General features: G+C 31.9%; 1 protein-coding gene across 2 annotated transcripts; it reads right to left on the bottom strand.

Moving 5' to 3' along the window:
• Positions 1-6,391: 6,391 nt before the first annotated feature.
• Positions 6,392-10,094, bottom strand: LOC120076639 (50S ribosomal protein HLP, mitochondrial-like). Of its 2 annotated transcripts, none has more exons than XM_039030519.1 (4): positions 9,938-10,094; positions 8,497-8,644; positions 7,739-7,830; positions 6,392-7,203 (listed from the first exon to the last, which is right to left on the bottom strand). In XM_039030519.1, exons 2-4 carry the CDS (start codon positions 8,528-8,530, stop codon positions 6,829-6,831), a joined length of 501 nt encoding a protein of 166 aa, XP_038886447.1. In that variant the 5' UTR covers positions 8,531-8,644; positions 9,938-10,094; the 3' UTR covers positions 6,392-6,828. The 2 variants fall into 2 exon arrangements, with proteins under 2 accessions (XP_038886447.1, XP_038886449.1); XM_039030521.1 differs by having other exon boundaries at positions 8,497-8,718; positions 9,938-10,082.
• Positions 10,095-13,244: the final 3,150 nt, after the last annotated feature.

Genomic DNA, 13,244 nt, shown 5'->3' on the forward strand with positions numbered 1-13,244 from the left:
TTAGATACAAACAAAATATAATATTAAATTCATTTTCTTTTTAAAATTAATCCAAAAAATAAAAAAAACATACAATGTGTCAAAAACTAGCCATTAGACACAAACATAAAATAATATTAAATTCATTTTCCTTTTAATTCATTTTTTAAAAAAATTATTCTCTTTAAAGTCAATTCAAAAATAAAAAAAACATACCATGTGTAAAAAACTAGCCGTTAGACACCAATATAATATTAAATTTATTTTCCTTTTAAATTTCTTTTTAATTTCAATTTTTATTTTATTTTAAATTAATCCAAAAATCAAAAGTCTATGTTAATCTCTTAATGATCCACCATTCAAACAATATGCTGCCATATGTTTACATGCAAATGGTCTGGTTATACCACGTCATCCACCACGGTATTTTCTATAGACTTGTTTCGGTCATATCGTCTTCATTTTAGCTCCGATTTGAGTGATTCAAGAGGTGTTAGAATCATTATTCCGAGCTTTATGCTATGGATATATTAAAATACTAAGATTTTCAATTATTAAAAATTGAGTTTGTTATCATCAAAATATTGATTAATTAATTAATTAAAATTAATTAATTTGATATTAAGGGCAGATAGTTTTTTTTCTATTTTATGGTATTTAATATAAATCACATTTATATTAATTCCTCCAATTTAATAATGTATCAAATACATCATATGAATTATATCACATATAATTGAATTAATTGAATTATATCATATATAATCAAATTTTCTCTTGTTAATTTGAACACTTCAAACTAACCCAAAATCTTATTCTCAACTTGAACTCATTCAGCTACCAAGGGGACCTTATGGACCGGTAGCTTGAAGCTCCAACCGTACGTGAATAACTGACTAAACTCTTTAATCACGATATCCACCATCTGTTAACTATCGGTCACTCTACTAAAGATCGACGATTGCACTCTTCACACTATAGATATATTTTTGTATCTAGATAACGAATCAACAGTGTGGTGACCCTTCACAAATCACTTGTAAGTACAGTTGGCTCAATTTACCGTTTTGCCCATGTAGTTACATCTAACTTCTTAAGAACCACTGATTCCTCTAATGAACAATAAGTCATAGTCTCACTATGACTGAGTCCTCTCTTCTCAAGATAGGGTGTGACCACTATGTTCAAGACCCAGAATCAGCACTTAAGGGAGCAATTTATCTACTTGCCCTTACTTCGAGGGAAGGAGTGAATTTTATCTTGTGTAGCTGAGTTTCCAACTCCCTAATCAGACGAATCCCTAAAATGGCAGGCTTGTTAAGTTGGCAATTTGGTCACTCTCACCCATATAAATCAAAGGACCACCCTCATAGACAAGAGTTTTCAACTCACTCAAGATTCAAGTCATGTCACCTATGGTCATCCTAGTGAAATGTAAGTCTAAATTATCAACGACACTATATAAAGAGACTAATCATTTCGTTGTCCGATCTCATACAAACTCTTTGTATAGGATACCCCCGCTCGCATGTCTCCACATGAATGATTAGGATCAAATCATTTGTAGCACTTTACAACACCCGTAACATCTACAAAGCGGGTCGTATCCGTAGTGTGACCAGAATAAGGTATCCCTCCTTATCCATCTATTATAGACCATTTAGGTTATTAATTTAAATAAGAGCCACCTGTATGTCTCTACATACTTGTTTAAATTTACATAAATAATCTCGGATATTAGTTTATTGGATTTAGTAAATGCTTATAAAATAACACTTATTTTATTAAATAATAATATGTTTGTAGAGTTTACAAACTATGAGACTACCAGGAGAGTTTAGGACACTATTCCTAACACGTGTGCACATGGAATTTCTCAAAATCCCATACTCAACAACTGCAAGATCCCAAGTCTAGCATCACTATTAACTGTTTATGTCCATCCATTATCTTGTATTCAATGTTGCTAATGGGATCAACCTAATAGATAAATACGGGAAAGTAATCAGTATCAACAAATATAATACTATCATTGTCTATCGTGTTCTCGTCGTAATATGTTCTAAGCCCAAGAAGTCAAAAAAGTTTTTATTATAAAAGCAACTTTACTTTGATCATAAAACTAATTTTGCAATATATCTCTAATTGAACTAAGCAAGCTAGCCATGAGTAATTCTCTAGCATCTTTAAAAACTGAGTTTATATTTTCTGCAACATTCGATGTCATCATTCCATACCTTCTTCTTCGTGAATATGCCCGAGCCACTTCTCAAACCCAACACTACTAAGATAACTTCTAATATTTGGACAGATTGATTCCATGGATCTCATGTGGTACTCAAATTCAGCAGTAGTGTAGGCATTAGCACAACTAAATAAATAATTATCAAGCAGTGGATCCTTGAAATGAAGTTTCAAGTTTCTTAAGAGACGTTGTATGCACACACAATACTCATCATTAGCAAACACTCTTAAAACTCCTTTAGGAATTCTAGAATGCATATAAAAAACAATGACTAGATTCTCTCGTTCCTCAAAACTACTTCGTAATTTTTTTTTTTTTTTTTTTTTAAAAAAAAAAGCATGTCCATGATGCATCATTTTTAGAATCTATGATAGCAAATGCAAGGGGAAAGTTTTGATTATTACCATCTACTGATGAAACTGTTAATAGCATAGATTTAATATAACCTACAGTTTTAATATGAATCTTATTCATATTAATTTTAACCTATAATTTTAAAATGAATTTTATTCGTATTCATTTAATATTTGAATTTATTCAAATATATCTCTCATATAATCTATAGTTTTAATATGAATCTTATTCGCATTAATTATAACCTAAAGTAATTGTATGAATCTCATTCATACAATTAATATTTGAATCCAATTCAAATATATATATTACTCTCATATAATAAAGTATACTTTTGAATCTCATTCAAAGTTAACCTTATACTATAATGTATCTATATACATTATATTAATTTGAATTTTATTCAAATATTTATCTCTCTCATATATATAGTATTAATTATAAATTTTATTTATAATTAACAATATATTATAACGTATCATATACATTATACTTTGTATTGATCACGTTAACATATCCTTTAAATAATTTGAACAATTCAAACTACTCCAAAACCATTTTATCCTTAGTGAGCTAACAAGGGAACCTAATAGACCTACAGATCTACAGATTAGAAGCTCCAATGGTACGAGATTAATTAATCAACATTCATTAACTGCAAGTCTCTCTATTAAAGACCAGCTACATTCTTACACAGTAGATATATTTTTGTATTCATGGTAATAACCAATGAACAGTAAGTCGTCTATTCACGAATTGTTCATAATTACAGTTGGGTCAAATTATCATTTTATCCCATAATTATATCTAAATGCTTAAGTATCACTAATGAACAACCTATTTATGGTTCTACCATACAAACATGACCAAAAATAGCAACAATACAAACATGACCATGCGGTCTCAAAAGCGTCCAATCCAAACCGCCCAAACTGGAATTAGTGTTGACTAAACATTATATGCAACAATTGAGTTACTAATAGATTTGGGGTCAGTCGGATGCCTCTAAAACAACAATTTATCCCTATCCTTCCAGATTTTCTAAGTTATAACTACGATCTAGGAAGCACAGATACTTTTAGTTGTGTAGAGAATCAGTATCAGATACGGATACGTCCATATACGTAGTAGATACGTGTCAGATACGTGATTTGAATAATTTGTTTTTTTTTTTGTTTTTTTTTTTTTTTTAAATTTTCAGATTCGCATATCTGCTTCTAGATACGTGAATGGAATATATGGGTCATTTTTTTTAAAAAAAATTTAGGCCCAAGCACTTAAAAAAGCCCAACCCACAACTCATTTTATTTTAGTGTATGTTTAAGAGTGATTTTAAAATCATCAAAAATTACTTTTTTCATTTTTAAAATCATTCGAAAATATACTTTTAATTACTCAAAATTAATTTAGTTTTCAATTTTACACTTTTAAATGCAATTATCATATCGTCAAAATTAGCTTTGAAGGATTAAATATGTTTCAAAGTGATTTTGAAAATAACAAAAGTGATTTCAACCATTTTAAAATCACTTTAAAACATAAAAGCCCAACAATCGAAAACAAAATAAATTAAAAATGATAAAAACATAAAAAATTGAAAAAACTGAAATGTAATCAGATCTTCATTTTTCCCTTCTCTCTCACTATTGAAATCATGATTCACACCCCCTTCATCCTCAACTTCATTGAAGATAATCACTCGACGTTACTGATTTTTTTTTCCAAGTTTTCACTTTCTTCTTAAATTTACTTTAATCTAATTTAAAATAAGTTTTATAGCAATTAATTAAACATTATGTATATAATGTATCTTCAACGTATCAGTATCTTAATTTTTTTAGAAATTAACGTATCGTCGTATCGTATCCGTATCATGTATCCGTATCTATGTTTGTGCTTCTTAGACTACCATCTTATGGTTGGATATTTTAACTATATTTTAGCATACAAAATATTGTTCTTTTTTTTTGGATATTAAAAATCTCTAAATAAAAAATATATCGAAAATTATTCATTTAAACAGCCTTTGTATTGTATTTACCCTGCTCCATGAACTCTTCTAGTTTCATCAGGCAAAATAGTTAAAGATAGGATGATAGATAGTTCATCAGAAAAATACATAAAAACTTCATAGGTTCTTCAAAGTGGATCATTATACCTAATAACGATCAATTCAGTTTATAATTGTTTAAATCATGTCACTAATTATAAAGAAAAAAATACATTTTTATTGTTCAATTTTAGAATTTATCACGAATTAAGATAGCTTTGAACTTTGAAACCGCTCCAAACAATATAGTTAAAGTTTTCTTTTTTTTTTTTCAAAGAATGATGTTTTTGAAAAGAACCTCATGTATGTATTTCTATTTTATTACATTAATTGTCATGTCACTTTTCGTTTCAAAACTTTCAAAGGATGTTTACTACGTAAAATAAATATTTTCAAAAGTCTAGATATAATTGAACTTTAACTTAAAGTTGTCTAGTACTTTGTAAATTTAATCAAATAATTTTGATAGTGAGAAAAATAATAATAAAATTATATACTTTAATACTTAAGACAACCATAAATGTGAGGGTATAAATGGGTCAAAGTGACCGTAACACGTGGAGGTGGGTATTTATATTGGATTGAGAAATAAGCCTATACACCTTAAACACTGAAATGTGTCATTATCACGAGCGTGCCACCTTGACAATTAAGTGCGATATATATTAAGGATCTTTCAAAAACCATTAGTAAAAATAAGGTACCTTCAAAACTTTTTGCAAAATTGTTGTTTTTTTTTTATTTTTTTTTATTTTTAATTTTCACATGCTTAAAAATAGGCAATTGAAGTTATTTCTTCATTTACAATAAGTATCAATTGATAAAAGACAATCTTAAAAGTTGAAACTCGACGAAGGTAACGATGTCAAGTACTAGAAAGACTCTTTCGCTCTCTCACTATCGTTTTTTGATTCACACTTCAGTCTCCCACTTCCCGATTCTCAATCTCATCCTCACTCTTTTAATAATACCCAATTTCCTCACTCACGACCTCCTCTTTCTCTCGATCTCCTTGCTCACTCTCCTCTTTCTCTGTCGTTCTGACGTTTATTTCGACACCTTCAATCTTGGACTAGTCTTTTAGCACGTGCATGTGGTATTTCAAGTCCATTTTCATATATTAAAAACTAGTTAACCTTTTCTTAAAAAATGAAACAATATTAAATACTACATTTAAAAATAAAACATTTATAGAATAATAAGCAGTACTTCAAATACATATATGCATGTAACATTTATAGAATAATAAGCAGTACTTCAAATACATATATGCATATTTCTTTCTTTTCTTTAATTCTTTTCTCGAGCAGCAAGACAACAAGAATAACTAACAAAGTAAATTAAGTACAATCAACAATTAACCCAAACGAAATCTTGTCAATTTACTGGACTCCATACTCAAATACACACTACACTCTTAATCTCGAGTTTAGAGTCAAAATTGATATAGCTCTACAAGTTTACGTCTGGTATGAAAGTCAGTAACTTCCATTTTTCAAAATCATCCTTGCCACCCACCAATGAAAGAAAATTTATTTATATCAGTAGTTTCATCGCATTGATCCAAGGATGCTATAAATACAAAAAGGAAAAGTGTACGAACTTTGTATATAAATGTAGGAACATTTTCTAAGGTCAAGTAAATTATGGACACATTGTCAAATGTCCATATTGCATGCTCTAAAGAGTTGAATATGCATTAAGCTTTGTAATGCAAATGGTGATAATACTCATTATCTAGGCAATTCCTGCTATATGATGCGTTTAAGCTACAAAATACTTGACTTCTTATTATACAAAACGTAGGGATAAATGTTGGTTTTTGGATACACATTTGCATAGACAAAGATAGTCCAAAAAACACTTGAGCATTGGGAGAACCGGGTTCGAAAACTAACCAGTCACATCCTAGTTTGTTAAAATTCACACCTCATAAATGGTAACTGCCTAACTAGAAAACGGATCAATAACAATGATGTAAAGGAAGAATGTTAAGAATAACTTGAGGAACTGCAACATCAAAAGCAGCTGCAGCAACTTTGTTATGATTTACCAAAGACAAATCTATCAAATGTTTTTGGCAGATTCCTCTAATTTCTTCCAATAAACCTCACTAAGGTTATTCTTTTGGGCACATCATCAAGAACAAGAAGTTAACAAACATAACCTTCTAGCCTTGGCTCTGATATGATTATTGATTTCAAGCAATGTGCTCTGCCAAAGTAAGAATCTTCACATGCTTTTTCTTCCTGAGTTCGTGAGGAACTGGACCAAACACTCTCGTCCCAATAGGCTGGCCTTGCTTATCCACAAGTACTACAGCATTATCATCAAACTTGACCTCACTCCCATCACAGCGACCTTTTTGCATTGCAGCTCGCACAACGACACCGTACACTACCTTTCCTTTCTTCACCTTTCCATTGGGATGGGCTTCCTTCACTGATGCGACAATAGTGTCTCCTAGTCGCGCTCCCTTCTTTCCCTTCAAAGCTTGTATGCACATTACCTTTTTTGCCCCTGAATTGTCCACTACTTTTAGCACAGTTCTCATCTGTATGAAAGTTCTTTGTTGCTGCAACATATGATAATATACAAGGTCAGATCAGAATTTGATAGTAGCATAACGATGTTTCGTCAGCATTTTAAATTATTTTATGCCCTCTGAAAATTTACAAATCAGCCCTTCCTTCGTTTCAGTAGCTCTTCAAGATATTGATAATTATATATCGATGTGCAAAAGATTCCCATCATTAAATTTAAGCATGGACATGTGCATGATCAAAGCTTAAATTTAGTTTACGAACACAGCTTCTATCATTTCTATTCCAGGAAAATACTTGCAAACAGCTGAATCTTGAACTAAACCCACACATTACCCAAACAAGGCTGATAACGAACTTTGGTTAGTTCTGCAAGAATGCTTTGTTTTCTAAATACCTATTTTATAAGCATATTATCTCCTATATAGCAACCTTTATATAAGTAGTGACAAAGCCATAACCCTCCATGTTCATGCATAAGAATATATTACACATGTATTCTCTCTTTCGACTCTCTTTTTAGGGTTGAAAGTCAGATAGGTAGATTAACATTACATTGAAGCATACCTGCAAGATGGAACTGCTGCATACTGTCTCATTTGATGTGGTTAATGAACCAGACAAATTGCTTCCAAGTCCACCCAATAATGAACGACCGACTAGTTTAATTTTCCAGAAAAATTGAGCATGAAACAATGAGCTAAAATGAGTTCCACGACAACTAGATAAACAAAACTTAAATAAGACAAATAAAAGATTGAAATATCATAGTTAAGATAAATTTTACAACAAGATGTGCACAAGCTGTCAAGCCCAAAGGAGCAATAAGTATGAAAAAAAAGAAGATTAAAACTAGTTTAAGAAGCACTCGAACTAATTTTTTAAAAATTCACAGAAGGCACGATGTATAAATTCCACTTCTACTCAACGGTCCTATATGATCTCTTGGGGGGTAAAAAGGAAGGGAAATCAGATGTGATTTGCAGCTTATAAGTTCCATGGATAGTTGATGGCGATGGAAAACTTTTGAGGGAGATACTCCCTCTCTTTAGCACATTATCTCTTCTCACAAAATATGTTTCTTAACAAATAGAATAACTAAACAACGTATAACCTGAAAAGTGTTCTAAAAACAAATCATTAACATTGAAACAGGATCAAGCAAATATGCATGTGAGCAAAATCAATTGAGAATCAGGTGAAATCAAGGTTCAACACGATCAGATGAATCCTGAAAGATTAGGCTACAAAGCTTATAGCCGTAGCAGCTCCAGATCAATGAAAAGAAAAAGTTCTAGTATCCATTATTTCAGAACATCACATACCGCGGGAGAACTTTGAAGCAAAAGCAGCAGCCATATATGAACTTTGGTCGCCAAAATCTAACTTACGAATCTAACACAACGAGGAAAGAGAGAGAGACGAACGATGGCAGCAAGAACTCTGCAGCTACATATAGGGTTTGGTCTGGGCCTGAAATATGTCAGATACAGCTCACGATCCATCATTCTAAATGGGTCACGACCCAAAAGATTTTTTTTCTTAAACTGAAATAAAAAGGGAAATTGGATGATATATCAAACTTTAGGGTTTGGTTTTGAAAATAGCACATATCGAAAAAAAATCTTTAGAATTATGGCCAACCACCTTTTCCTCACTAAACTAAGGGCGTGCCTGCATTGTGTGTGAAAAAAATGTGTTTTTCAAAAATGCATTTCCTTCTAAACATTTTTTTTGTAAAAATTGTTCGGAATTTAAACACTTTTGCATGTTTGGTTATATTTTTTCTTAAGTTTCTACATACATAAGTTTTTTTAGTTTGTTCTACACCAAAAGTGTTCATATTAATGTCAAATTATCATAAAAGACTACTAAACAATATAAACCAATTATGTTAAATTCATACGTTAAAAGACAATTCGATCTCAGAATTTTCTTCTATTAAAAAAAGAATATTTTTCGTCAATTCAATTTTAGAAGCATGTCTTAAATACATAATCATAAAAATGACACTTTGATCCCAACAACAATACATGAATAATAATAATAATAATCTTTCCCAGACAATACAATATCAACCAAACATAAGAAGCTGTGCAATTTGACTTAGATGCGCATTTACTTTTGTATTTCCTTTCTAATTCAATAATTTTCATTCAACCACAAACATAACTTAAAGTGGTTTACAACTTGAAAAATGCAACTTTATTTTCATTTACAGAATTATACTTTATTAAAATAAAAATATAGTTTATATGGCTTAAGTTAACCTTCTTTTTTTTTTCTTTTCTTTTCAAAATGAAAAACATATTTTTATGCAAACTCGAGAGAACAAATATAAAAATAAAAACAGCAGAACAATGTAAGAACAAAAGTTAACTAAAATAGAATTTACCCAATAATAAACAGCTACATATGTACGTTAACATTTTACTAAATAAATTCATGCATTTATTTTATCTATTTTTTTCCATTGGTGAATGATGAACATTTTGGGACTTCTATTCATAAGATAGACTCAACAATATAGGTACGAACTGCATTAATGTAAACCGAGAAAACCGAGTGTTTCCTCGGTTTTAGGCAACAACAGAACCAGTCGGTCCCGATTCCTTGTTGGTCTTACCCGATATCGCATCCTTCCTCAAACGCCCAATGTGGGATAAAGTTGGTGGCGAAGAGCAAACGGCGGGATGAAGGAAGAGAAAACGCAGAAGACAAAGAAAACCAAAAACGGAAACCGAAGGAGAGAAAAATGAAGCATACCTTGGTGGCGAGGAGCAACCGGCGGGGGAAAAATAACAAAGGAGCAACCGGCGGCGGCGTGATTTTGGTGAAATGTGAATGATGGCTGATGGGAAGAAAGCGTGAAATCGTGAAAAGGGGGAAAAGCATTGATGAGAAAGAGGGAGTGAAAATAAGTTTTGAAAGCCCTAAAAAACTAATTGGGCTGAGCTGCTGTGAGGTATTTTTGGGCTTAGTTGAGTATTTAAATGGGCTGGAAGCAGAGTCCGAAACTAAAAACTTTTTTTTATGAATAACCTAATTTATCTATGACTAATCTTTTGCTCAGATAAAATATCAACTTTACCAAAAATTTTAAGAACTCTTTCGATCGCGTCATTCATCTTCTTCTTTCAACAATTTCTTGAGTGATTCATTCAATATGTATTCAATGCAACACCAACATTCCACCAATATATTTATTCCCAACTAATATTCTACCAATAGCATTGATATCAAGAATTGAAAGTCACGCTCAGTTATTCATTTTCTGTCAAACTCCCCACAAAGTTCTTCCATTGTTCTCTTAGAATTTCAGTCCAACATCCTCATTGTCGATCACTTTCATCTTTGTTCATTTCATCGTTCTTTGGGTATAAAGCAAGATTCGTTCGTCAGATCTAAAAACTGAAAGAATGTAAGTGATATTCTATAGTATTTCTTGTCCCAGATCGTTTTCATAATAAGTTTCGTTTAGTATTAGATGAACAATCGTATATTAATATATAGACGGTCGTTCATTACAATATAAAAATCCATTTAGTATTATATAAACGATTGTTTAGTATTACATAAATGATTGTCTAGTATTACATAAATGATTGTCTAGTATTATATAAATGATTGTTTAGTATTATATAAACGATTGTCTAGTATTATAAACGATCGTTTATATAACATATAAATGATCGTTTAGTATAACGTAAAGGATCGTTTATATAACAAAAAAATGACTGTTTAGTGTTATATAAATGACTGTTTATATAATGCTAAACGATCGTTTAGTAATATATACGTGATCGCATATACAACACTAAGTGAACACTTATAAATAGTTGGGTGATCGGTTATCAATTACTGTCGTGATTTCTTAAAATTTAATTGGATATTGCTTAAGATTTGCTAATCTGATTACAGATTAATATTGTTACTTCACATCTTTGTACGATTTGGTGGGGAATGAGACCAGTCAGGAAGCAATTATGTTGGAGATCATATGAAAAGTCTAAAGGTCAGAAATGATATAACAATCAGTGAATTAGTGAGTATTATCACTAACGACTGAACATCGATCTAGATATATTTGATATACACATCAAATGTTGTTACAATCTATTGGTCCCAGCTCTCCCAATTGGCATAATCGATAATGAAGACCTTAGCTTTTTTTAGAAGGCAATGATGCATCCCGGGCATAAGTGACAATATGCCCACTTGACATCATTCCTTTGACCTAAAAAAAAGGGCCTTAAATAATCTCCTCTTCTTCCTCTCATAAGGATGATAACTTTCTTTGGAGGTCTACCTCAAATCTCCATTTAAGGGGGGAAAAAAACCTGGATCCTTTAAATTATTAAGAAAGAATATTAATAATTTTCATTTGGAAAATTATTATTTATGGAGTACACACAAAGAATATGTACCAGTATTGCAATCCAACGAATCAACTCATTCCAACTAGTCAGAACTTTGTGATTGCAACCATTCCAACATATAACATTCCCACCATATCTTCACTGGATGATCATATTGAGCCATGTAACTTGGGGGATGATCGAATATTTGAAGTGAAGCTTGGTTTGGTCAATGAACCAAGAAGTACCCCACTGTTCGATACTGACCATGGACAATCTTCAGGACCACAAACTTCTCCAACACCTTACATTCATGTTCCGACCCTAGCTACACCCATCCCATCAGTGGTGATTCTTCGATTCAAATGCATTCTAGAGTTCCAAACCAACCATTTTTAGATATACCCTCAGAGGGCCCATCATATGACGACCTCATCACAATACCTTATGACTGTCTAAATGGCGAGGATATAAAGGTTGGCCAGATTTTCTTTTCGAAATATGATTTGTCAGTTAAATTGTTAATACTTGCAATAACAAAGTGAAGGAGCTCTTATACAAGAGTGCCTATGAGCGGATGCGAATCTTTCTGATTTATTGTGACTGAATTTTCACACACACATTCTAACATACGGATATGCATTGTGAACACTAATTACTAGCATGCTTTAAAAGATAAATACAAAAGACAGAGAGAACGTACCAGTTGAATACTTTCTTCAATAAACTCGGTCCAACGTGAACAAACTCCTCTCGTTCCTACTCGTCCAGCAAGCAGTCTAGCAGACCACGGTCGTCTACACGATCAGCAGTGCACGAACAACAAGCAACCAGGGACGACACCACCACTCGAAGCCCTCATTATTCTCAGAGTGAGAATCCAAAGAATGGAATTTGATGGAATTGGTAGAGAGGAGGAGGAAAAGTGATTGTGTACTATGAATAAGCAAGTGGGAGAAAAAAGAAGGCTATCATATAGTCGCGTGTGCTTGATCGTTTAGAGCAAGGATACACGACATGTAGGTATAGCTAAGAGATCGTCTATCAAAAGGTAAGCGATCGTTTAGTTATGCTCGGCACGCTAAGCGATCGTCTAGCAAAGGTAAGCGATCGTTTAAGAAATCGTGGGCGATCGTTTAGTTAAGCGGGTGTGCAATCGTTTACGAAGGCGGGCGCTATCGTATAGGCTCTTAACACTAAGCGATCAAAGGCTTTCACTCCGTGAGCGAATTTTCGGATATATTTCGTGTATCTTGCAAAATGAAAATAATTTTTATTTTATTCTTCAGTTACAAGAACTAAATTGAACTTCCCATTTTCACACGAATTTGGAGAAAAACTCGGCCAATTATCTTATAACCGCCTAATTAATTAAATAATAAATATAATCATAGTATATTCTTAACCTATAGTTTGATATCATTTATCAATTATAGTGTTTTCTCCTCTACTTGATATAAATCATATTTATATCCAATTTTCTCCAAAATAATGTATCTCATACATTTAGTCAATCATATCATATGTAATTAACCAGTTCAATTATACCATATATAATCGAACTTCCTCTTGTCAATTTGAACATTTCAAACTGACCCAAAAATTGATTCTCAACTTTTATCCAAGCTACCAAGGGGACCTTATAAACACTTTAATGGACCGTTCTTAACTTGCACACATGCATCAAATCTATCTAATTCATCTTTCCAGGTAGG

Source organism: Benincasa hispida, chromosome 4 (assembly GCF_009727055.1).
Source record: "Benincasa hispida cultivar B227 chromosome 4, ASM972705v1, whole genome shotgun sequence".
NCBI lineage: Eukaryota > Viridiplantae > Streptophyta > Magnoliopsida > Cucurbitales > Cucurbitaceae > Benincasa > Benincasa hispida.

Coding starts and splice junctions, on each gene's coding strand:
- LOC120076639 (XM_039030519.1), bottom strand. CDS start 8,530: ATGGCTGCTGCTTTTGCTTCAAAGTTCTCCCGCG. Junction 7,831..8,496: donor TGCTTCAAAGTTCTCCCGCG/GTATGTGATGTT, acceptor AAATTAAACTAG/TCGGTCGTTCATTATTGGGT. Junction 7,204..7,738: donor GCAGCAGTTCCATCTTGCAG/GTATGCTTCAAT, acceptor CATATGTTGCAG/CAACAAAGAACTTTCATACA.